The following is a 26,072-nucleotide window of genomic DNA, read 5'->3' as shown; positions in this document are numbered from 1 at the left end:
GCGGTGCTGCGGCGGCCGCGGGGCACTGTGGGCGTTGTAGTTCCGCGGCCGCCAGGGCCGCGCACCCCCCGGCGCCCCCCGCGCTGCCGCCGCCGCCGATCTCGGCCGGGCGGGGCCGGGGCGGGCCGGGGCGGGGCGGAGCGGGCGGCGGGGGAGCGCCAGCCCGTGGCTCTGCGCGGCGTGGGGGGGGCGGGGCCGCCGGCTGCGGGCGGTGGCGGCGGCGGCGGTTGAAGGGCAGCGGCGGCGATGGGCGCTGCGGGGTGAGTGACCGGGCGTGGGGAGCGCGGCGCTGGGCGGCGCGGAGGGGCCGCGGGGGCAGCGATGGGGCGGGAGAGTCTGTGCTGGGGGGCGCTGGGGGGCCGCGCTGGGGCACTGGGGGCGCTGGGGGGCGGCGCTGCGAGCACTGCGGGGCACTTTGGGGGCACTGGGGACAGCACCGAGAGCACTAGGGGGTAGTTCTGGGAGAACTGGGGGCTTCTGGGGAGCGATCCTGCGGCGCGGGGCGTGCTGGGGGGCAGTACCGGCAGCGCTGAAGGGCAGTTTTGGGGCACTGGGCGGCAAGGGGTGAAGTTCTGGGGGCACTGGGGCAGGAGGTGTACCTGGGGAGCACTGGGGGGGCAACACTGGGGCACTTGGGTGCCGGGGGGCAGTACGGGGGCAGTGGGGAGCGCAGGAGGGCAGTACTGGGGGCAGTATTAGGGGCACTGAAGGGTAGTACGGGCACCAGGGGGGCAGTACTGGGGCAGTGGGGGGCTATGGAGACAGTGGGGCAGTAGTGGGGGGAAGGAGCTGAAGCCTGGGGGGCACTGGGGCAGGAGATGCAGCCTCGGGGGGACTCCGTGGGTAACGGGGGCAGGAGGGCAGTGCTGGAGGGAACCCCAGTGTCCCCCCCGGTGCCCTGGGAGGAAGAGCAGAGGGGAGCGATGGAGAGGGAACGCAGCGGCATGGAGACAGACCCTGCAGTGGAGAGCGGGAGCGCTGGGAGAGGGGTGAGTGCCCCCCAAAACAGGGCACTATAACCCACCCCCTGGGGCAGCTGTAGGGTCTGTAGTGCCACGGGGGCAGGACAGGGGGGCTGCAGAGCAGGGAGGGCTGCCGGGGAGTGCCGCTGGAATCAGGGCTCCCTTGTCCGGGAGCTGGAGCACGGCAGGGGAAGAGCAGCCGGGATCCTTGGGCTGCGATGCTGCGTGCCAGTGGCAGCGGAGAGGGATGCAGGAGCCTTTGTAGGGAGAGCAGCGCCGAGCGGAGCCACCGCCGAGGAGCCGAGCAGGCCCCTGGTGCTGATGTTGTCATCTGTGTCTCTGTTGTGTATTATTTCCAGCTGATTGGTAAAGATGGAAAGAGGGAGAGGAGGAGGAGGAGGAAGAAACCTGGGAGGCTCTGGCCTGCACAGGAACATCTATTCTCAGTCCCAACAGCAGTACCACTACCCAGCCTCCTCCCAGGGGAGCTGCATGGAGATCCAGGAGCTGGCCTCCAAGAGGGTGGACATCCAGAAGAAGCGGTTTTATCTGGATGTGAAGCAGAGCTCCCGCGGCCGCTTCCTGAAGATTGCCGAGGTCTGGATAGGAAGGGGCAGGCAGGACAACATCAGGAAGAGCAAGCTGACCCTCTCCTTGTCCGTGGCTGCCGAGCTGAAGGACTGCCTGGGGGACTTCATCGAGCACTATGCCCACCTGGGGCTGAAGGGCGGCCACGGCCACCGGCACGAGCACAGCAATGACAAGGAGCAGCATCCCCGGAGGCGGCCGCAGCACCCGCCGCCTTCGCCCCCGGCGTCTGTGGGTTCCGAAGAGCCCCCTCACAGCGTCCTCAAAACGGAGTACATCGAGAGGGACAACAGGAAGTACTACCTGGACCTGAAGGAGAACCAGCGAGGGCGCTTCTTGCGGATTAGGCAGACCATGAGCAGGGGACCTGGCATGATGGGTTATTTTGGCCACAGCTTGGGACAGGAGCAGACGATCGTCCTCCCGGCGCAAGGGATGATCGAGTTCAGGGATGCTTTGGTCCAGCTGATTGAAGAATACGGCGAGGGGGACATAGAGGACCGCCGGGGGGGAGGTGACGAGCCCCCAGAGCTCCCTGAGGGCACCTCCTTCCGAGTGGACAACAAGCGCTTCTACTTTGACGTGGGATCCAACAGGTACGGCATCTTCCTGAAGGTAAGTGAGGTGAGGCCACCCTACCGTAACACCATCACAGTTCCGTACAAAGCGTGGACACGGTTCGGGGAAAACTTTATCAAGTACGAAGAAGAGATGAGGAGAATTTACAACAGCCATAAAGAGAAAAGAATGGATGCCAGAGGGGACAGTGGTGAAGAGCAAGAGGGTCTGGAATAGAGTGCATTGGACAATTAACCAAACAAAACAAGCAGAAATTGGTGAGAGGGACTGCCCTATAGTAATTCCAAGTTGCCCCAGTTTTTGTAAAGTCCTTTTCTGGTAGTTCTTGCTAACTCCAGTATGTAATGTTATAGGAGTCTGGTTATCACGTTAAACTATGCCCAAAACATCTCCGTATGTCTTATGAAAGGACCAACCTCCTGAGTCCGTATGAGTCAGCTGCTTCGAGTGTTGGAGACTGTGGAAGTACGAGTATCAGCACAAACAAAATCCGGCACCCTGACCTTTAAATAGTCTAGAAAAGGCTTGTGTTGCACTTAAAGATGATACAAAAGTACCCCCACCCCGAACTTCTTGATGAAATGTATCAGTTACTGCTTACCACGAGTTTTTCAGGACTGGCTTCTGCCCGAGCTTGGTCCAAAGGCCGAGCAGCGTCGCTGTAGAGCATTTATGGCAAAAATCAGCTCCACGTGAATCACTGGTCTGTGTGTGAGGAGGGAGAGAGGTTTTAAAGTTGGCATCTGCTGGTTATTGAGTTGGAAACAATAGTCTGTTGATGGGTAAAATCTCAATAACCGGTCAGACTTCGGTCGTGCTGGTGGAGGGCGGAAGATCTGTTATTCATTCCTTAGTTTTGTGCTGACCAGGTAACCTGAGTATCCCAGGATAGCGGAGTGCTAAGCCTTCTGAATTAGTGGCAATGAATAATAACCCACTCCTCATCTCTGTGTTCTGCCTGTGGAAGGCTGGTGAACTTTTCTTTCATTTTTAATGCATTTGTCCAAAATTTCAGAAGGTATTTTTGTATTACGTGTTCCAGCAGGTGACTGTGGTATTGGGAGGTGGAGGGAATCCTGCGACCGAGACTCCCGACTTCTCTCCCAGAATAATGCGGTCAGGATGTTATCTGTGCTAGGAGAACATCTGTGTGTTTTCCTCCTCCCGCCATGAGGAAGACCTTTGGGGTGTTTGGTGCACCACTGGATTAGTGTAAAAAGGCATCTCTTTCATGCTCACCCATGGTGAACTCCCTGTTGGGTCTTCTGTCATGCTGGTTGTGGGTGGTGTTAGGTGCCCTGCCATCATCCCCTCCCTACCTACTTGGAGTTGGAGCTTCCTTGAGCAGCTCTAGTCCTGACAGCCTGCCCAAGGTTTCGGTGTGTCCTGGAGTCTTTGTGATGCAAATTTTAAATCTCACGATATTAACTCTCTGCCTGGAGGGAGAATGTGTGCAATTACCTGGCTGGGAGGTTGATGAAAGGTTTTGTGTTTCTTAAAACATGAATATTTATAACATAAGGGGCTTGTCCAGCCTTTGGGCGACCAGCTCCTTCCCCCTGAACCAGTGGGAGTTTGATTGAGCTCCAGGTACTTCTAGTAGCGTGTTGCTCACCTTTAAGATTGTTTTAAGCAGGCATTACCTTGTCTGATCAGATATTTGTAATCACTCAAATTGTTTCATTACTGAGTGGCCTAGTGTGCATGTGGACCAGCTGTTTTTCCATGCAACCATGACATGTTTTATTTTGGTTTTGAGAAACACGTTTATCTCCAACTGGACCATTTGCCACTCTGAGTCTGGAGCCACCTGCACTCTGCATGGCCACGCTCAATCGGAATCCTGTTGCCTGTTAATGTCATAATGAGAAAGGTTGGGGAGACAGGGTTGGGAACCAAGAGGATAATCTGGACTTTAGTTTGGGTACTAAAACTAGTCAATCTGTTTTGACTTAAAAAAAAAAAAGAAAAAAAAAAAGAAAAAAAATAACAGCTTGCACCAAAGTCACCAAAGAACCTTTAGGAAAATGTTACAGTTTGTGACAAGAAGTAAAGTTAATTTCACTGTTTTAGGTGATTCCCCCTTTAAAACCACACATGGCAGTTATAGCAACCAAGCCTTTGGCTTAGTGTCAAAAACTCCCACTCCTTTCTCCATAGGTTGCTCTTTCAGGTTCCTTTTTCTGACCTGGAAGAGATGTTTTCGCTCCATCACTCAAACGGCCAGTGAACCGTGATGAATCAGCGGAAGTTGTGTGGAGTACTGGTTCATCATCGCTCTTACGGCTTTGGTCCCAATGGTTTTAACAGGTCAATTAAAAAAACCCACAAAAATATACGTTAAAAGAACTCTACATCCTGTTATGGTGTGAAACCAGAATTTAGTGAATGAGTCGTCGATGCGTACGTTAGCGTATCGCTGACTGCTGCTGCCCGTCACAGTGCCTGAGGTAAAAAATTCACTTCTAGTCCAACAAACCGGAGCTATGAATGTACGAACTTTTTATGCTCTCCTTCCCGTTTCTATGTGGCGTTCCTCCTCTGCGAGCTTGGCACCTCCCCATCCCTGCCCGCCTTTGCCTCAAGGTGGGCAGCTCCTCGGTTGGAATTAGCCTGAGTGGCCATGTGTGTTTTGAGTGCTCATGCCTTCCCTGTGTTCCTGTAGTATTGGTGAGGAAATTACTCATGATTGGAAAGGGATATTTTCTAAACCGTTTTAAAAGGAAAAAAGATGCAAAATGGTTTTCCTTATTGCTGCCCATTAAAAAAACCACCTTTATCTTTTGTTAATTAATTGGCCTTTCAATGCCATTAGTTTGTTGTAAATACCACCCAGGAATCCAACAACTGCTGGCTACCGGGCTGGCCTTGGTTCTGGCACACAGGTATCCCGTAGGATCCACTAATGCATTTACTTCCCTGGCACGGGATGCACCTTAGTCACCAAACCTGGATCGGGATCTTCACGTTCATTGCCGATCACCCATGGGTAGATCAGTGGCTGTGGGTTTCCATCGCAGTGGAAAACACTAGTGTTTGCAGATGTTGGGTTGGAGGGTAGCAGGTTTCCATGTGATGGGAAACACCGGTGTTTGCAGATGTTGGGTTGGAGGATAGTGGGTTTCCACACGATGGGAAGCAGATGTTGGGTTGGAGGGTAGTAGGGATGCACTCGGAGTGTAGCAATGCAAGACTTGAACGGTAAGATTCAGAAACGGGTTCCTTTGTATTTTTGGCAGTGCGTCTTCAGCTTCCCAGAGCAGTGACCACACGGGCTGTGGTGCCCCGGAGGGCCCAGCGAGATGCTTGGGAACACTGAATCCCTGATGTGTTTTAAATGTTTGTTCCTGACGCCCTGAAACTGCCATGTCCCTTAAACTTGAGAAAACACAAGCTTATTTGCACTAGAAAGAACGGCCAAAAACAATCCTTAGGAGGACAGGGTGAAGAGCACCGGTCTGAACCTCTTTTTCTCATGAGAGAATTTCCTATTCAAGCCCTCACCTCTGTTTCAAAATTGTATGGTCCCGGCAGAAAGTCTGTCAGTTGAATTATTAAATCCTAATGCACTTTATATTGTGTAAATAATATTAGGAGCACATTTCTGCTCCCGCTCTGGTAAGGGGATGCTTTGGTAACATAGTCTAATGCTGAGAGAAGCTGTCTCCTGCATGCACGTGTCTGTTAGAGACCTGTTGATCCTGCTTGGTCCAGCTCCGCTCGTATGTTAGAGGAGGACAGGTGCTGTATTGAGGATCCTCTCAAACCACCAATAGCGGGGTGATGATTTGGTTTTTTTAATTGCAACGTGCAGAGTTGCTGAGCATCCTCAGCTCCGCTGCTGCAGTGGCTCCTCGCCCCTTCTGTAGCCTGGGCCCCCCCATGTTGCTGTCGAGGCTTAAAACCGGGCTTTGCACGTGTAGTCTTGAGAAAGCCAAGTCCAGCAGCTGCCTCGTACTTTGCTTTCCCCACTGCTGGCATGGATGGTGGGGTGGTCCCTGAGCTTATCCCAGGTGGAAGGGGCTGTGGGGGTTCCCCTGCCTTGCAGCTGGGGGGATGTTTTGTTGAGTCCGGCCCATGGACTCAACAAAACCCAGCCAGCTTTCCTGGTAAAGTGCAGAGCTATGGAAGGGCTGGGAAGCGTTTTGCACTGGTGTGGTGAGGGTGACCCGCTGGGTGCTCTTGGGGGATGGTGAGACCCTCCCTCATGGGTTCCTTGCGTGGGGCCTGGATGGACGATGGACTTTACCCAGCGAGAAGCTGCAGTGGTTATTGGTATCTACTCGTTGTCGTGTTTCTTATCTGTATCCGATATATACCAATTCATATCCACATATAGGCATTAATATATTTATGTGAGTATATTGTAGCCTGTAGTAGCTCGTAGAGAAATAATCTTATTTATCTGAAGTGCAGTCTGTGGAGGGGCTGTCTGCTCCTACCACCGGTCTGGATAAACACGTTATTCCACCCAGAGCTGGATGTGAGCTCTTGGCCGCAGCCCTCCTAAGAATTCCATAGGTTTATGGCAAGTCTGCAAGTGAAAGCATAGTGAAAAGAAGGCAAAGCTCTTCTTTGGAGGTGTCGTTGAGGCGAGGTGAGAGCTGTAAAGAAGAGGCAGCTGCTGGCCACGTCATGTCTCCATGCCATTTTACAACCCCTGATTCTGCAAATCTGTACTGTCATGTTCATAAAATCCTGTCCTTTATACAAAAAAGAACTCCCAGCAATTACCAAAATCAATGTCAGCACATTTTTTTTTCAGCTACAGATGTCCAGTCTGTAGTCTGATAATTGCATAATTTTTTTCCCCCTATGGCCTATTGAAGTGACCTAAACTCCCAGGGAGGGGAGTTGGTGGTGGTTAGGAAGCCTTCTGCTTGCGTGACTTGCAGTCCTGTTATCCAATTCTAGTAAATTTTATCGTAGAAAGGAGTTTATTATGGTGTATTTTTATTGGACAGATTTTGCACCAGGTCAAAAATTACTTAATAAGTGTTTTCAGTTCCATGGCATTCCCACTTGTGCTGTACATACACTATATATATATAAGATTTATGAAAGAATTCCTAAAGAAAATTAGACCTTCTGTTTAATTTTCTATGCTGCTTACTCCAAAATTAAGTTGCCCTTTATTTTTAATTACTTAATGTGTTGTGATGTTTAAAATATCACCTTTCCCCTCCTACCCCTCCATTCCTTTCAAGTAAAGGTTGTGTTTGAAATTAAGAGTTTGTTCAAGAAGGAGTGGAATTAAAGACTACATCATAAGCTATACCCAAGCAAGGCTGTCACCTCACAGCCTTTGCCAAAATGTATTGTTCTGAGGTGATCTGGTCTTGCCTAAAAATGGCTGAATCCTGTCATGACCACAGGCAAAAAGCCCCAGCCTCGGGAACAACATGCTTTTGGATTTGGGGGATTTGGAAAAAGCTAAAGCCAGATCTTTTGCTGTTCTGTTTTTCCAAAACCTGCAGAAGCTTTCATGGGCTGACACCAATTTTTCTTCTTAATACTTTGTCAGCCTGTGTTCAGTTCCCCACCTGCACCTCAATAAAGGCAACAGTATTCTAAAGCATTGAGGTGAAGTAAAATATCAAGAACTCCTGATAGATGACATGGATTAAGAATTGGTTTTCCAGAAATGTCAAAGCATAAATTGAGGTTTTATAAGCCGGATGTCGTTTTGGCATTTCTGTGATGGATGTAATTAGATTGCTCCTTCCCCATGCGGAGGGAGGCATCACGCAGAAACTGAACCTGCAGCCTCAGGGCTCTCTCGTGTACACCAGCTTCTAGAAAGGTGCAGGTGTCTGCTGGCTTCTCGTGCGTGGTGAATGTGGTTGTGTTCTTACTGGCCTGGCCTCCAGGGGCCGGGCTGCCCCCCCAATAAAACCGTCATTAACGGCTTGCTAATTCATCTTCTTAATTGCTAGGCTGTGTCGAAACGGTTGGAGTGACACATGGAAATTGTGCCTACTCTGCACAGAGTAGAAACTTAAAAAGACATACTCTCTATTTTAGGGGTTTCAGACTCATCCCACGTACCAGTATTCAACAGGGTGGGATAATGGCTCCCGTCTTGCAGTTGTTGGTTGGATACGCAGACTGTTGGGTGGATTTCTTGACCGCAGGGAGGGAAATCCATCCTGCAGGCAGAAGTTTGTGTCCGTTCCTTCGTCATGATCATTTGCCACGCAGAGATTAATTGGAGGCAAAGATGGCCCTTGGTGGCGGCTGCTGGCAGCCAGCGAAAGCCAAGGCTCCGTGCCCAGCCCCACTCGGCACTGCGCTGGCACAACATCTGTGAATTCATGTGTGGGCACAAATGAGCGCAGAGGCAAGGGAGAGAGGAATATTAGAGATATATATGCATGGACATATTACAAATACTCATTTTCCCCCTGTTTCCAATAGGTCCTTCCCTTTGAGATATTAAAATGCTATCCGTTGTCTTTACTGTTTTCTGTATCAGAGATGTTCAGCGTGCAATAGGAGCAAGATGGGTTTCACAAGCAATATCAACATACTCTACTACTAACCTTAAATCTTTACACTGCAAATCGTGTGCAATAGAATCTGCATTTCAAAACAGCAGAGAGTATGTGGGATAAAAGACATGGGTTAACCCCAGGCTCTTACAAGTATTCCCATCTGGTCCTTGTTGGGAGCACATGTTGTTGGCACAATGCAGAGGGAGAGGGGGAGTAGGAGCAGAGATAAGTGCTTCCCACCGAGGCAAAGGAATGAAAAGGCAGGAGGGGGCGGAGGGAAGCAAGGACAAGATCCGTGCTCCTGGGGATCACAGAGCATGAGGATGGTTTTATCTATAGTAGGAGGAATAGGCAGCACTGTCAGCACTGGAGTCCCACAGAGTTGGGGAAGAAGGCAGAGAGCCTGGATCCTGATGCTCCACTTGGGGACCAGGGTGGCTCTCTTGGGCTGGTTCTCCTTCCTCTTTGGGAACAGTAACATGCTCTGCAAGTGTCTAACCTTGCCAACAAACCCACGGGGACAAGCGTGTCTGATGGGTGGAGTTACAGCTTTTACAGCTTGCTCTTCGAGACTCCCGTGGCTTGGCTCTTACTGAACCTCGAGGCTTGCCCAGGAAGATCTGCAGAAGCTATGGGGAGCACACAAGTATTGGTGGTCTGTAAGGTTTGCTGATCCAAATTTATGGATGCTTATGTATGCTTTTCACCAGAGCCTTGCTCTGCACATTGCATTGGCTGGCTGCTGCTCCAGGAATGAGGGATGGAGTGTTGTGTGTTATCGATGGGGCAGCTGCTCCTTTCCATTGCAAAGGAAAGGTGTTGGTGAAGGCTGGAGGGGATCAGAATGAAAGAAAAGTGGCTTTCAAGAAGCAATCTCGTGCCTGCCTTTGCGAAGGGGTTTGTGTCATTTCTAACAAGACTGCGGATGATCACCACTTGTACTGCCTTTGTTTTCCTGGGCCTAGCACTCTGAGATCTGAGGTGCAGCAGGGGTCGGTGTCAACAGCTGTTGAAAGCTGTGCTTTGAACCAGTGAAGTGTTGGAGTAATTGCCTGGACTCTGGGAAAGCTGTCAGTGTGTGGAGCTGGGCCTTCTGAAAATGGAGACGGGATACCTTGGGCTTTATCCTGCCTGTGCCTGTGTTCTCCACCGCTAAAACAGGGTGAATCATACCACCATGCCTCAAAGTGCGAGAGTTTTTGTGATGATCTGATACTGATCAATACTGATGATATTGGGAAGTGAGACAGGGAGAAATCTGGGGTGAAATGTAGTGTTTGGAAGGTTTGGAACCTGCCTGATGCTGAACTTGAATTTGCAAGTGCAGGGGTGCCTCTAATGGTGCATTTGAGGGCCCACAGAGCAAAAAGCATCCACATTTCTCCCAAGCTGAACAACCAGGAAAAAATCTGCTCTTTCAAATCTCTCATGCTGGATATTCCCATCTTCCCTCCCCAGGCTGTTTTGCCCTGCTTCCTCTGAGATACTTTTCTGCTGTTCAGTCCATGTGTCCCTTGCTTCTATCTAATTCCATTGCTTTTAGCCTTGCAGGCCATGCTCTCCAGAGGAATTATAAAAACAGTTTGGTTTCTTCCCTGCTGCAGCCCTTACACATAATTAAAGGCTGTTGTCAGGTCTCTTCTGCATCCTGTCCAAAGGAAATACAAAACCTTCCACCAAGGGTAATTTTTAGCCCTTGTCATGTTCTTGTTGCTTTCTGATGAGTCTGTTCAAACACAAATGTAAGGAAAGCATCAAGTGACAATGTAAGCTCCCTGTGCCAGCATGTTTGGAAATACAGATTTTCCCTTATGTTTCTAAATCTCCCAGGATTGTGTGTTCTCATCATATGAAGTCACAGAAATATTTACATGAACTTGTCCTCGGTAACATTTTTATTGCAAGGAGATCTGAGAGTTTTGTGTAGGTCTAACCAGAGAGAAGCTCCTTCTGTCTCACACTGTCACCACTGGACACGTATATCCATCCCAGCACATTCCAGAAGGGCATTTAGGCATGTCACCAACGTGTGTCAAGCAGCTATTTCTTCCCTCCTCCTTCTAGGGAAAAGGCTGGATGTGCTAATGCAGCCCTGGTATTTTTAACATAAATTAATTATCCGTGCTGTTCCATGTTAAAGGGTGAGCTGGAGCACGTTGTGTGCTGGCAGCAGTGGAACCCAGCGGCTTCGCAGCACGAGAGCAACGCTCAGGGTTCACAGGGAGCCGAGCCTGGCATTGGCATCGCTCCCACCGCTTCCCTTGGCAACTGGTGTTAAACAGGAGCTGTTTTGTCTCTGGAAGTTCCCCCTGGACCTGTTGCTGCTTTGCAAATTGTCATTTTTGCTTTGGGCATGGAGGAGTTTGCTGTGCTGCTGCCTGGTTGGGAAGTACCTGATGTAGAGTCTGTCTCACCCAGGAAGCTGGCAGGGGGAATCTAAGGCCAGAGCCCTTAGGTTTCAGCAGAGAGGTAATGGAGCAGTGCTCTGGAGTAAGTGCAACTCAGTGTGCAGTCAACAGATGTGTTTCTGTTTGGGTTGCCTCCACGATAGCTGCTTTTGCTTTCCTTCCAGATGTTTGAACGCTTCTGAGATCTATATAGGGCTGCCTAGAACAGCAATTTGTGAGGGAACGGACTGCCTCCAAGGATGGTCTCTCTCCCAGGACTCCAATATACATGGCAAAGTGTTTGAAAAGTGGAGCATTGTGCTGGTGGCACTTTTGAAAGAGTTTTTCCCAGGTAGGCTTCACAGCAGGGATGAGCAGAGGCCACTGACAGCCAAAAACAGAAGGCAAGGGTTTGATCCAGTTCTTGGCAGTAGGATTTACCCTAAATTCAACAACTCAGTTAATGTGTGCATCCCTGCAGTAAGTGATGAAGTTTTTTAATTTAAACATTTTTAATAATCCCCCCCATCCTGGTAAAACTAGGGAAATAGTTTTTTGGCTGAAATGTTTACTTATAAGCTGAGAATAGCACCATGTTTCACAGGGGGAACCAAACATCCGTGCCTGTTACCTCAGAGCGTATCCTTTAAGCTGGCATTTTATTTCTTGCTCCATCTGGTTGCAAAACGTCAAGGTCACTAAAGCAGCACAGGCAGCAACCCCTGTAGGTGTTTATATGGCTCAGTGCATAGGGACATTCTCCTCTCACTTGGCTCACAGGGCCCAGTTCTGTTTGTGTTGTTCCTTTTCCCAGTTGGATCTCTGAGAGTGTTTATCAGTCAAGTTTGTGTCTTGTGGGTGACCTGGCTTGAGGGCCATAAATCTCCTTTTTTTTAGAAGTTGAGCACCTTTTTTTTAAGCCTTCCTTATGAATCCCTCTGGAAATCTTGTGCAAAGCCCAAATGTGCCTTGGTTCCCTCCCTCCCCGTGCATTTGCTAACTGCAGCAGCCAATGTAGGACAAAAAGATGTGGAGCTGATTATATTTTTCCTAGTCATTTTGCTCTGTGTCTGTTTTGGTCTGTTTTGGCCTTAACCTTCCAGGGATCCTGTTCTGCAGCACTCACATGCTTCTGCAGCCATCGCATAGATGGTGGGGCTGTGGCAGATGTTACCTCTGGGTTGGGGCAGATTCTTGGGGTGAAGCTGCAGCAAAGGGGGAGTTATTTAACCATGCCCTCTGGGATGGTTCCCATGTTGAGTAGGGTTGCATGAATGAGTTACCTGGGGCAGATTTATTCCTGTGCTGACGGCAGACTTGCTGCTTCCTCCGAGCAGCCGGCGCACACCATCTCGCTTGTAGGCAATGTCTGACAGCTTCCCCAGGGATGAGCTTTACTGCATCTGCTGCAAGTGCTGCTCCAAGCTCAGGCTCTTCCTTCCCATCACAGCTCAATGGCATGCCTGGATCCTTTGTTATGTGTAACCTCAATTTGGTTTCTTTGAGCGGTGCCAGGATTTCATTCTCCCCGGGACATTTAAATGGGGTGCAGAGTAATTAGCGTCGCTTTTCTCTGCATGTGTAACGGCAAATGCTTCCAAATCAGTTTAGGAATCGACCCAGGGGTTTGATGTGGGTTAGTAAATTCAGGCACGTGGGATGAGCGTGCCCACAGCAAAGCGAGTATGAAGATGTGGAGATAAGAGCTGTGCGTCTGCCAGCTACAGTCCTCTACTCTGCTACAGTGCTGTACTGACTCCGATTGCTGCAGCAGGAGCCACCAGGACCAGGGACCACCACCCCCGTGGGACCTGGGTCAAAGTGGCAGCAGAGACCTGAGCTGGGCAAGGGATGGCCACCCACAGGTATTTTGTATCCCATTGTAACTCACAGGGAAGGCACCATCAGCTTTATCCTGGATACCACAGGAGCCCAGCTCTTTCATCCTTCCTTTCCTGCCTTGTGGGACTTTCACCTCTTGCCTGGTGCATCCACTCTGGAGAGGCTACAGACATGTCTGTCTTGGGCTCAGCGTGTGCCAGCATGCAGTGTACACGTAATCCTGCTGCATCCCAGCTCCTTCTCCATAGCAGCATTTATTGCTGATGTCAGCACAGTCATCCCTCAGCGCTGCCAGGGGTAACCCTTTGAGCTAACCACTGATAAGTTCCTTCTAGCTGTCTTATTAAAAAAAAGGAAATAAAAAGAAGAAGAGGGAGGAGCTGGAGTTGCCTGATGGACATTTTCATGGATGCTGCCAGTTTTTAACTGTGGGTTACCTTGGTGAAGGCATATTACAGAGACTTTTCTTTTAAAAACAGCTTAAAATTGTCTGTTTGGCAGTGTATGTTTTGTACTGATATGTGTGAAACCCCAACAAAACCCCCAGTCCTGAGCACGAGGCAGAGATTGTGCCCACTTAACTCCTGCCTGTAGCATCAAGCTGCAGCTTAACCTGTTGCTTTTCACACCTCTTTCCCGCTCTTAGGAGACAGCTTCTAAAGCTGGGATAACCTCCCTAAACCTCCCTTCTCAGGCTCTCCATGGAGGGAAGTTCATTCTCCTCCTCCACACTGCAGCCCTTGAGCTGTTGCAATAGCCCTTGAGGTGCTCTCTCTGGTTGTTCAAAACCCACGCCAGCCTCTTCCTCTCAGCGAGGCTGAAGATGCTGTGCAAAACAAAACAAGCAAGAGGCCACAATATGGGGATTTTTCACTTGCCTCAGCCTAAAAACCAGCCTCCTCCAGGCTCTCAGTCTTCCAAGAGCTTCCCACCTTTCTAGCCAAGCAGTTTGTTTGCTAGAAGAAAAATTGGTAGCTTTGTGCTAGCAATAACAAGTCCTCTTTCACTAGTGGAGGCATTTTCTCCTTTGAATTCTGTTTGAATGCAGAAACTATTGTGAAATGAGAGCTGTAATATCGGGAAAGGGGAAAGCAGACTGTTCCTCTGGATAGGGTTTGATACAATTTGAAGCTGCTTGTGGAAGATTGGCTGGAAGGTAAACTGATTTGGGCTAAAAAAGCTGATGCTGTTAAAGTGTGTTAGTGACTCTTCAGCAGATGGTCCAAAATAGGTTTTTGTGACCTCTGACCACTAGGAAAGATAACTGGATTTTTGATCTTAGATTGAAGGGGCAATTTCTCCTGGAAGAAACTTGTGTTCTTTACAAACCATCTCAGGCTGGCATTTACTGTCAAAAACATTGCATGGAAACGGACAGAAAATAAACCAAAAATCACACGTCTGAATCAACCCCAGGCAAGCCTTGCAGGGCACTGTCACTGAGCTAGCCAATCATCCAGAATTCAGGATAGATTCCTGTTGTCATCCACCTTTCTGCCTCCATGGCCACCAGAATTTCCCACAGACACTTGCAGGGGTGTGAGTAGACAGGAGGTCCTGGTTTTGCAGCCTCCTGGGCTCAATCCATTGACTGTAGAAGTGTCGTGGCCCCAAGGAAAATGTTCCACTCCATGTCGTGTCACAGCTGCAGTGCCTGTACCAGGTGGTGGTTGCTGAGGTGGGTGTTGAGTTAGAGGGGTGTGTTTCCAGAGCAGTGCTTGGTCACCAGCTGTTGTCCAGAACGCTGTGGCTTTTGGTACAGCAGGAAAATAAAACCTTTCTCGTTGAATTTCAAGTCAGGGGCCTGTTTTCTGCCAAGCTACTCCCCGCCGTTTCAAATGTATTTTATTCTCCTTTTCTTTCCACTGGTCCCGTTCCGCTCCGCTCAACAGCTGTTGCATTTAATCCCAGAAGCTGCAGTTGGTAGGGAGCAAAGTGATCTCCATATAACCTCTCTTACTCATAAGCGTGCATTATGAAGCTTAACCGATGGTAATAAAATGTTTTGCTTTCAACATGCTGTCCCTGTGGTCCAATGTTCCCGTCTTCAGGCTCCATCATTACGGCAGGGCGATGTATCGGAGCTGTTCTGCTGCTCCCCAGGAACGTGCCTGGGAATGCTGGATGCAGGCCTCATGGATACACAGCAAGGAGAGATGTAGAAGGTGGAGCAGAGCCCTTGCCATGGGTGGTGGCATCCTTGAGTGGAAGCACCTCTTGGGGGAAGACTTGACAGTCAAGGAAAGAGGTGCTGGGGGTCTTGCTTGGCTGAGACCCAAGAGCAGGTTTCCATCTCTGTAAGATTGTCTGGCAGTGCAATCTGGTGTTAGAGCCTCTTCAGGGACCACGGCGCTACGTGGAGGGAGCGGGAACAGATTGCAATCCTGCTGCTTGGTTGGGTTTTCTTCATCCCTTTCACAACCACTCTGCAGGTTCATGGCTTCATTTGGCTTTTTTGTTTCCTGCATACTAAAAGAGGGCATTTTCATGCCATCCTGCACGATGGATGTTTTTGTCCAGAGGAGAAAAAGGATGTTTCTCATCCATGTTTAAGTAACCATACAAAATGTGGAAAGTCTGCTTTAGGAATTTCATTTTTGTTTACACACCATTGATGCTTTTATTAAAAGCATCTTTTCACATATAAATAATTTAGAGGTCATATGATTTTCCTGCTCTAAACTTAAAGCAGGGATTTCAAAGCAGGGATCTCCAAGCATCATTTCTGTGGCACGGTGGGTTGCATTAGCCCTATGGTTGTTTTTTGTTGAGCAGGATGGGGTTTTTCCGTATTTGAGGTTTATAGCATTTGGTTTTAAAGAGGAATTTCCCAGACAGAACCCCCCAGAAGGCATCAGAATATATGGCTTTGTCAGGCAACGATAACAGCTTTTTTCTGGAGATTGCCATTTTGTAAATAAGCTTTGTCTCGAGCAGCACGGCTACAGCTACGAAAGATGGATGATTATTTCTTCCCAGAATGGGTCTTCCGCTGCAGGATCTGGTTTTTATTGCGATAATTAGCATAGAATTAAAAATGGCCCCGCATCTTCAGTTTGCACTGTAGTGCCTCTGGTACCGAGCAGTCTGAGATGGCGGTTTTCCTTGGAAATAGGCTGTGGCTGGGAATCACTTGATTCACCACTCAAAACCACTGCACGAATATCTGCAGGCTTCAACGCAGCAAAAGCCTCTGCCTCCAAAAATAAATCACTGCTCGTAATAAACTTTCAAATCAGTTGTTTTTTGGAGACTGGAAAAGTTGCCAAGGATATTTAGGTGAAAATCTAGTGCGGTGGCCAAAGCAAGGTTTTATAAATGCCTTTAAATTCCAGCGCTCGGGTTGGAGGTGAGGCTGTGGGCAACCAGACAGCTTTTTCCTCCTAAAAAAGCTGTAATAGCTTTTCTTTTTAAAAATTTAACAGGGTTCCTAGTCCAGGTGGAGGCAGAATTGTAAGGAGTGTCACACATGGCCGACAGGGTGTCCATAGGAGAAACTAAAGCGGCAAAAATGCAGCATGATGTGTAAACTTCCTTGTGAGAGCCGTGCAGGAAATTACTGTGCAATTGGACGCGGTGTCCTAGCATTAGATTTATTATCCACTTCCAGATCATCTGCCAAAAATCCTTTCAATCGGAAGACAGGAAAGAACATGTTATAAAAAGACCTGGAAAAGGAGTCATTTTGGCACGGGTGTTTCCAGGCTGGTAACTGTCCATGTGTACAGTGTTTGGGTTTGGTCTCAACTTTGAGGTCAACACTACTTAAACCAAATGTGATCCCAGTGCCTACATGTGGCAGGTGGTGAGATGTGCCACTCTTGCAAGATCAGGCTTGAATACAGTGCTGGAAGATTCTTTTTTGCCCAATCTATTGCTGAACGATTGCTTTCTATACTGCAAGATTCCAGCATCACTTAAGGAAAGCCATGGTGTGCAAACTGGCACGCTTTTCTCTTGTGATGGACTTGTTCCTTGCTGGATGGCAGGATCACAGCCACATCCATGTGCTTATGTACATTCCCCAGATCTTGCTGTTTTGGCAGCAAGGCTGGATATATCATTCCTGAGGTTTCTTGTCTGGATGGTGGACTGAGATGGTCGCGTTTTCCCACCACGCACCTCATTGCCCTCCTCACTGCGGGGCACTGCCAATCTCACACTGCACTTCTCCAGTTCCCACATTTTTTCCAAGCTCCTTTCTTTCCAGCAGTATGCCTGCAAAGCTGTATCTACATCCATATCCCCTGTATGCACGACCTTGCTTTTTGTGTGTTAAATCCAGCTCTTTCTGGCAGTAATGGAAATAAGTGACCTGGGTTTGTAGCTCTGTTTGTACTCCTGGGATATTAGTGTTCCCTGCTTCTGGAAAACCACCTCCCTAGTGCGTGGTCTCTGATGAGAAACGTCTGCAGCTGTACCTGCAGCATCCCCAGCATATCCTGTGATCTCCAGCAAGTCAATACTTCTGACTTAAAAAGAGCTTTCTCCACAAAAGAGATCCACACCCGCCTCAGACACACCAGATGTTGCACAGCCAGATGTTGCCTTGTACAGTGCTTGGGAGAGTTGGTGGCGATGCATGTAGAGCCTGGGGAGTCACTTTGCTGTTCTATGATCTTTTCTGGGGGTGCCTGCTGAAGCAAAGTCAGAACTGAAGGTTCTGCTTTTCCTTTTTCTCAGTTGGCACATTTGTTTTGGGGGAAAACACCCTGTTTTCGTGAGTGCTGAGCTCCCGAGGTAAGTGGGAGAGAGAGCCACTGCTGGAGCATATCCCAGCTTGCAAGGAGACACTTCCAGCCCAGCATGAGGACTGTGCTCCTCATGAGGACTGTGCTCCCTGCTCTCCTTAGCAGGGAGATTTCCTGCACCCTGCTTCCAGGGAGATTTCCTGCACCCTGCTTCCAGCAAGCAGAGCCATTGCTTTTCCAGCAGGAGTGTAAAGGTAGGGCTGCATGATGGGGCAGTTGGAAGTGTGTGTTTACAGAGAGAAAGGGGAGTGCCTGTCATCTGTTGGGATGAGTCGTCCTTTCCCAGCCTCTTTCCAGGAGCATGCTGATCCAAAGTCCTTCTCTGGAGCTCTTTTTTTCATGAAAATGAAGCTGGGCCATTAATGACATCAGTGTTTATCAGACCGCCTTCGTTGTCTCGTCCTTGCATTCATTGTCCTTTGACTGGTAGAGTGGTTAAGAGAAACAAGCCAGCTTAATGCATAGTCAGAAAGCTACAATTAACGAAGCAGACCACGAATAAATAGGTAAATAGGCTAAGCTGTAAGATAGCGTGTAAGAGGAGGCAGTCTGCCTCTGTAAAATGCATGATAAGCATCGGCCAAGCTTGTTGCAGACACTGGGCAAGGCTGCTTTTGCTAGACTTTGAGTATCCTAGTTGCAAAGACTTGTCCAAATGTTCCAAATGTTCCAAAAGGCTCATGGTTTTGGAGTGGGGTCGTCTTTTGTTTTCCGTGCGCTGTGACCACTTGCTTCCCGAATGGGTTCGTAGTGATGGAGTTAATGGAGCTGTTCTTTATAGTAACCTAAAAGGTGTCAGTCGTTTGCTCGTGTGTGTTCACAAGCTGAGCCGTGGCGTTGCGCGTCCCTCCGCAGTGGTGTGATTTGAAGCACTTTTGGTGTGGCATGTGCAGTTGCAGTGCTGTCTGTTTTTAATTTCCCCCCAGGATACCCTCCCCGTGTTCCCCCCGTGTTTCGGACACTGAACCAAACCGACGTTGGGACTAGCACTTTAAGTACTAGTAGTCACTTTGCTTCGGACTAAACTGAGCACTGCACTTTTGTACAATACTGTTAGCACTGAGTTTTGAACTCTTTTCTTTTCCCTGTCTATTTACCCTCCTAGGCGCAGTGTTAATTAAGTAGGGACCATCAGAAGAAAATTTTGAGGTGTGTTGGACCACTGTGTGGTGCCTGATTTCCATTACATATCCATTAGAGACTTGACAGTAGGGAATTAAACCCATCCAAGCTTATTTTACATGACAGAACCAACACCTAAATCACTGACAGCCAGGCAGATGTGGTTGTTGTAAACTTTGAGGTCACTTGGAGACCTGAGTGCATGGCTTTTAAAACCACCAAAGATACAGGAGAAGTCTCAAAAAAGGATCAGGATGGTGCAAGATCATCTTGACACTTGGAATTGAGCGGAGTGAGAGGCACAGGGCAGAGGCTCTTGGGTCTGGTGTGAGACCCCAGTGAGTCCATGGGACAGCCCAGTTCAAACCAGTCTGAGAGCCTGGTACCAATAAAGGCTGCACTCGAGCCATTGCAATAAAAGCCATCATTGTGCCTGCACTGGAAGTGCTGTTGGGACTGGTCGTGGGCTTCAACTGCAAAAGGTATTTTTAAGTAAAAGAGATTTACAGACGATTTAGAAGATGGAGCATAATAACCCTGGGGTTTGCTGCTGAATTTGGAAAGTGTTGTTAGGAGTTGATCAGCTCTCATGTTTAGAGGCAGTTCGGATGTGCATCGCTATTCCTTTTAAATTCCTGTGGTATTTCTGTATGGAAGGCCAGGGATCAGAGCTCCCTTGCCAGCAAGAAATCAGCAGGGTAGAGTTAGTAGGAAACATAGTCAGAAATGTCCAGGATTCAAAATGGGATGGTGATCCCTGGGATGCTGAATAATCTGGGTTTTTATGTCCCAAACCACCCACTCTCAACCAACTGGTGGTGTTTTGCTTCTTTAAAAGCCCCTGTGGGTTTTCCACAGCAGCAAATAAATCATGGGGGTGTGAGAGCCCTATGTTTCCTTCACGCTGGGGTATCCACACTTGGGACTGCTGCTCATCATCACTGACAAGCCCACAGTCAACCCAAATCCTTCTCTGGCAATTGTCTGTGATGGGCGTTTCTCCCTGCTGACACTTGATGGATAAACCCCGCCAGTACAGCATGATCAGTGTGAATGCAGAGAAGGGAATTAGGTCTTCTCCTTCACTGCTAGCAAGGGGCCATCATGGAAATAACCTTCAGCAACAAAAAGAAGTAGGTGTACTGCATTTCCTTGTTGCAGCAGATGGAGGAGTTTTCCTAAACAACTCCAGTTTTAGTGGCTGGTTTTCTTGGGTTCCTTCTTCAATAGACCTTCAGGGGCTTGGATACTTAGTGGGAACTGAAGATGGATAAAACCCCGAAATCTTGAGGAACCCCAGGTATTATGCTCTTACGTCCTCTATCATTAGGTATAAAAATAGAAATAGAAATAGAATCCACATTTTGTTGAGTTTTTTTCTCTTTCTTTCCCCTACCCATCAAATTATCCCTGCAAATTTAGCTTTAAAGAAATAGCACTGGGTGATGCTGCTGCTCTATCTGAGCCCCCAGAATTATAGTGGCTGAGGGAACAGCCTCTTCAGAAAATACCTCGGTGACTCAGAGCCCACATCCTGCTCACTGTCACCAGAATAAAGGCAAACCATATGGAAAATTCCCCCCCACCCCCCACAAGCCCACCAGTCTCATTGAGTCCTTGGAAATTAAGCTTGGGAGAAAGGGGAATGTGGAACAGGTCTTTTTGTCTTATTTTGCCCCTCAGGTGTAGTTTCTTGCCCTTTGGAGATGGCATCTCATCCTTTGGGAAGGCAGAATTAAGCATTTTCCCCTGCACATCACACTTGAGGCCCAAATGCAAATCCTAGCACAGCACCTCTTGCTTTGGAAGGGCCTTTTAGGTGGAAAAAATGGATTTTTAGTTGTTCGGGTTTTCAGATAGTTCGTGGGAAGCGCATTGTAACAGCACACAGGCAATGTTTTACCATCATTTTCTGTTCCTCCAAGAGAGACCTTTTTAATTTGCTTCAGTAGTTTAGAGTTTGTTTCCTTGAAAGTCTTTTTGGACCCAGGAAAATGCCCTTGAAATGAGTCAAGTTTATTGAAACAAAATTGTGCACACACCCATGCACAAGCCTGCGTGTACATGCTTGTCTCCCTGGGTGTGTATACACACAGAGAAATATATTATTTCCCAAAACATTCCTTTTTTTTTTTTCCTGGATTGGTTTGGTTTTTTTTGTTTGTTTCCCCCACCCCCCAGGATATTAACCAAAAGGTGTTTTAAAGTCATGGCATGAAAACTCCTAAATGTAAATCTGAGTACCTTGTGATGCTAATTAACAGGTTTTTCCTGAAACTTTATGTGATGCTTAATATTTTCCTTAGGAAGTTTTGTTTAATGTTAGATCATTGTTCTGGAGGATGTTGGTCCTACTGGCATTAAACTAATGGAAATAAAATGCATGTGTTACAAGTGTAGAAACGGTGAAGAATTAAGTGTGAACTTACTGTACGATACTGATTCTGTTTTCAAACAATCTGTTTTGCTGTTCAATAGTCGACATATGGAAATGCCAATGTACTGTAATTTAGCACTTTTCCAATGGACCCTGTTCTCACTATGCCTGAGGGAAGAAGCAGGTTTGGCTCGAGGCCATCTGAACGCAACCTCTGAACGCTTTTCTGTGTGTTTCCGCACTAGAATCGGCCAGGTGGAACTTAAATTGGAGGTTTTCTCATCGGTTCGATGGCTGACAGGGCAGAGCGGGGTGGCTTTCCCATCCCATGGCCAAACCAGGATGATTTTGCAACTTGGTCTGGTGAAAGGTGTCCCTGCCCATGGAAGAGAGGGTGGAATTAGATGATCTTTAAGGTCCCTTCCATTCTGGGATTCTAGGATTCTGTAATTTGGGTACAGCCCTCGCTGTGGGTGGATGGACTGGTGGCATTGTGCTGCACCAGTGCATCCCCCCAGGAGCCAGGCTGGGATCAGGCTGTCCAAGCTGGAGTGGGAAAGCAGCTGAAGCAATCCACAGTTCCTGAAATCCAATGGCAGAAGGGAGAGCCCACCAGCCACCCCTCTCCAGCCCAGACCCTCCTTTCCTAGTGCTAACAGGGTGCAGAGTGTTACTTGTCATGTACTGTACTGAAAGGGTTAATTGATCAGTGACTGTATTGTACTGTATGAAAACTCATGAATTGCCTTGTATTGTTTCTAATGGACTGTTCCATGTCTCCCCACTGCCCATCCCCACGCCGTCCCCACGTTTCCCAAAGGACGCATGTGCTCAGTTAGGTCCTCCAAACTCTCTGGTGCTAACTCCTCCGTATCCGATGGTGCTTCTGCGGACGCTAACTGACCACATGCCCGTCCCAAGCTTGAAGTTCACCACGTCTTTCTTGTCTGTTTGTATGAAGTCTTACACACACACACACTCACACACAAAAGAAAAATTTAAGGATAAACTTGAATTTGTTTCAAAGCCTCATTGACAATCTAATGTTTTCTATGTCTGCTTTTATTTTGGGATGGTTTTTCTAGAAAGCAGCACGCCAGCACCTTCGCTCTGAGAGGGGATTTCATCCTGTTCACTCCTCTGGCATCTGAGGTGAGCTGCTCCCTCACTGGCTTTTCAGGCTCAGCCACAGGAGGTTGATCCATCAGGAGCCAGTGAGGAAGAGGAGGTACAGGTGCCTTCAAAGATGCCCAACCCTAAAAAGCAGCCAGGATCCCCATGACTGCACGATCCAAACATAGGTGGGTGGGCACTGTGGGCCTCGGAAGGGATGAACCTGCCCCTTGTTTTGTGGCAAAAATTGGCTTTTAAGGAGAATGGAGGTAGAAATTTAGAGTCCCAAAGGCGTCTCCATCTCCTCCCAGCATTGCTCACCTCTGCTGGCAGAGGAGCCATTTTCCAAGCCTGAGGTTTTCCAGGTGACACACATCTTGGAGCAGATGTGAACAGGGCCATCCCCTCCAACCACCCCTCTGCCCCCCATGCGAGCTGCTTTTTGGACAAAATGAAATCTGACTATATTTTATATCTATTTGAAAACAAAGTCTGATATTTACCCCTGTTCTCAACTGAATTTGCATATTGTTGTTTGCCACGATATTTGTTCTGTCTTCAAATAAATTTGCTTACTTGTGTAGTCTTAACTGTCTGCTCGGATTCTTACAGTCAGATTTATCCCTGCTCCAAGGTGCCTGCACCACAGCTCTCCTTTGAGTGCTTCCCAGGGAGGTGAGAAGGAAATTTGTCTGGGGGGGGAATTATTTCAGGCTCTAAATGTTTTTTCTCTCCGTTATCTCCCATTCATCTCCCCGGGGCTTTTCAATTTGATGCCCTTTTTACCCCCAGTCTTCCATCATCGGATCCTTCTATCCGGGTAAGTGTGTGGCCGAGGAATGGCCGTGCCTCAGCCTGCTTAATTTGAGAGACTGAATTGTTGCTAACACATTTTTTCAGGGTGAGGCATTTCCGACGGCAGTGTTTTGCATTTGGGAATGGAGGGATTTATGGCCGCGAGCGGCTGGGAGCTCTGGGCATCGGCGTCGGTGTCCAACGCTGGCTCTTCCTGCACATTGCATTAGCAAGACGTTGGCATCAGTCACTGGAGACGTCGCGGCGGAAGGCAGTGCCCTCAAAAGGCTGGAAAACCGATTTGCACATGCGTTTCCAGGGAAGTAATCAAATCAGCCAGCAGGTTCAATAAAAGGAATAAGCAAATAGTCCAGATTCGCCTGCGTTTGCAAACAAAACCTGTTGCAAGAATCGCAGGTTTGGAGGTTCCTCCCCCACCCCAAAACAGCTATCTGGGGATTAAAATTGTTCCAAGCTGCTGCAGGAGGATATTTTATATTCCCTAAAAGACGCATCTGAATCTGAGAGGTACATTTCAGGGGGATCCTTGCCAGGGTTTGGTCACCCTCCTTCCTTTTGGAATCCATCCCTGTTGCATATCTTGTGGCAAGAGAGTCCATTTTCAGAGATTCATCCTCTTTCTCCTGGCAGCGTTCCCCCTCTCTTAGCCTCTTTCCTCCCCTCTGACCTCTCTCTGGCTTTTTTTCCCAGTTTATCAAGGCTTCGTAATGTTTCCTGCTACTACTCACAGGACCAGCAGTGCCACCATGGGAAGGAGGGAGATTAATTCTGTGGGGAGGCGCTGTGAAAAGGAAGCCAGGCTTCATGGAGGGTGCTGCCAGGTACATCTGCCTCCCATCCACTGCAAAAATGCTGTATCTGCACCCCAAAATGTGTTTTAGGGATCTGTATCCTCATGCCCCTAGGCAATCCGGTGCTCCCCTGCACCCTCGTGGGGGTCAGGTGCCCTTGGAGCAGTTCCCATTGGGTTTGTGCACCTTCAGCTGCTGGCAGAAGGAAGGACCTTACTGATTTATTTTACTTACTCACTGTGGGAGTGGTTTTTCCTCTCAAAAACACAGGAGTACCATTAGGAATCTTTGGGAAGCGGTGGATAAGCCAGGCTATACCTTCCATGGGCAGTGGTGGCTGTAAGTGATTTTTTCTGCTTTTGTTTCTCTAGCGTTTTGTATCACACCCTAAAAAGCCAAGTTCCACTGGCAAAATCATAAAAGTAAGAAAGCAGGGTAACACCTAAGGGGTTAAATGTTACACAGCCAACATTAATGTATTTTTTAATAAAGTGGTCTTTTATGCCACTTTTACCAGCATTGCCTTTTTAGAAGGTTCTAGCACAGAAATGATGAGATTTAGAGAAGGTGGTGGAAAATCCTGCCTTCATTAATTCCCTCTCAGTGAGGCTTGTCAGTTTTCCCTGCCAGGGAGCCTGATGAATGTCCCCTACTGCTGCTGGGAGATTCTGCAGGCTCTCTCCCTGCCACTCCTTTGCAGGGAAATCCACAGTTCATCCCAAGAACTCACTCTTTCCAATAAGCCACGTCTCGTTGCTCTGAGGATGGTCCTGGCTCAGGCTGCACAGCTGTAGGTGCGAGGTTTTGCCAGCCCTTTGCTGAGGACCTGCCATTGGATTGATACCTCAGAAACCTCTTCATTTCTGACGAGTAGCCAAGAGAAATATCTCAGCTTGCTCTTTCCATTTAGGCTTTTCTTGTTAAAACATTTTAATGGTGGCAAGCAATCAGTAAATAGAAACTTACCACCAATGGTGTGTGTCCATATGTCCATACTTTGTTTCTTTGAATTAAATCGTGAGGAAAACTTTAAAAATTGAAAGACAAGTAAAAGCTGTTAAGCATTTGTTTTAAGGCTGCATGATAACCTCCTGAGGCTCAGGAGGCACTTTTTTTGGGTCATTTTGGAGAAGCTACAGGTGAGACTTAGGATGCATACTGCCCTCCCTTACGCTCCTGAAGGCATGTGGTGTGTGCTGTCATTTGGGTGGGAAGATTTATTGTCCACTGCCACAATGCAGGATTTGCCCTATCCCATGGCTGTTTTTTGCCTCAGTGTCACGAACATGGGCAATATGGTTAAAAAGAATCTTCTGGAAAGAAATCAGCAAGTAAAACATCCAGAGGAGTGTGAACAGTTCCTGGCAGCTGTCTTTCCTGGGAACTGGAATAGGATTGTCATCTGCAACAGTAGCTACAAAGTTATGTTTTATATAAATTGCTCTCTTTTACTTCGCTGTATTTTTAGCTGGAAAATTCACCTCAGGGATGTGCTGGTTTGAATCCTTTACTTTTTTCCCTCACTTCAAGGTGAAGTCCTCAAGTCCAGCTGCTTTAGCCAGCAGAGATTAAGGGAACTGTGACTGGCATCAGTGTTCTCGGTAGAATAGCCTGGGTAGATCCTCAGGAAACCTCAGCCTTTCCATCTGACATGAAAGAACACACCACAAGGACTCGATCCCAGGGAAGTTTCCCCTCAGTGGTCTCCTGAAATCCTAGTCCTCGCTGCTTTGGCACTCAGAACTGAAGCGCACGCAGCACTCCAGACTACAGCAGTGCCATAGCCTCAGTTATTACATCATTATCACCATATTACTACTCCATTTTAGCATAGAGGAGACAGCAGAGCAAGTCCAAAATTGCAGGAGATAAATAAAGAGCAGTGGGTAGAAATCTGTGCAGGTCTGTCACAATTTTAACTGTTTATATTCACTTAGTCATGTGCCATGTTTCGTACTCCAGTTTTGCGTACTGCTCCACAGTATTTCCCGGGGATATGATGGAAGGAATTAGTAACGCACATTTACGGAAAGGCGGACAGGGATTGTCACATTCCCGGCTGAACAGCTGCCCTCCGGCCAACGCTTGGGACCGCGCACCCACAGCGGGGGCAAAAGCCTGTGATTCTACCCTTCTTCCTTACAGAGAACGGAGCATTTTGTTCATTTTCCCTCGGAGAGAAGCGCGCAGGTTCCGTCGGGCGGCGTTGGGCTGGGCAGCGCCAAGAGCCGCCGAGCGCATGCGCCATCG

At 48.4% G+C, this 26,072-nt stretch overlaps 1 protein-coding gene and 1 long non-coding RNA gene across 6 annotated transcripts; one reads left to right on the top strand and one right to left on the bottom strand.

The window, feature by feature from the left end:
• The first annotated feature begins 164 nt into the window (after window positions 1-164).
• PURG (purine rich element binding protein G) lies at window positions 165-22,805 on the top strand. Of its 5 annotated transcripts, none has more exons than XM_085057521.1 (3): window positions 165-260; window positions 1,322-2,146; window positions 22,188-22,805. In XM_085057521.1, exons 2-3 carry the CDS (start codon window positions 1,335-1,337, stop codon window positions 22,300-22,302), a joined length of 927 nt encoding a protein of 308 aa, XP_084913647.1. In that variant the 5' UTR covers window positions 165-260; window positions 1,322-1,334; the 3' UTR covers window positions 22,303-22,805. The 5 variants fall into 5 exon arrangements, with proteins under 5 accessions (XP_084913647.1, XP_084913649.1, XP_084913648.1 ...); XM_085057523.1 differs by having other exon boundaries at window positions 4,290-22,805; XM_085057522.1 differs by having other exon boundaries at window positions 1,322-2,165.
• A 1,467-nt stretch (window positions 22,806-24,272) lies between these two features.
• LOC146437651 (uncharacterized) lies at window positions 24,273-26,071 on the bottom strand. Its single transcript, XR_014851459.1, has 2 exons — window positions 25,926-26,071; window positions 24,273-25,468 (listed from the first exon to the last, which is right to left on the bottom strand). It is a non-coding gene; the product is annotated as an uncharacterized LOC146437651 (long non-coding RNA).
• Between the last annotated feature and the right edge of the window lies 1 nt (window position 26,072).

This window comes from Lichenostomus cassidix, chromosome 4, assembly GCF_008360975.1.
Source record: "Lichenostomus cassidix isolate B80296 chromosome 4, HeHo_3.0, whole genome shotgun sequence".
Taxonomy (NCBI): Eukaryota; Metazoa; Chordata; class Aves; order Passeriformes; family Meliphagidae; genus Lichenostomus; species Lichenostomus cassidix.
Note: the sequence above shows the minus strand (reverse complement) of the source record. Positions and strands in the feature narration are given on the sequence as shown.

Bases quoted from the DNA above. Each gene is read 5' to 3' on its own strand.
- PURG (XM_085057519.1), top strand. From the start codon at position 1,335: ATGGAAAGAGGGAGAGGAGGAGGAGGAGGAAGAAACCTGGGAGGCTCT.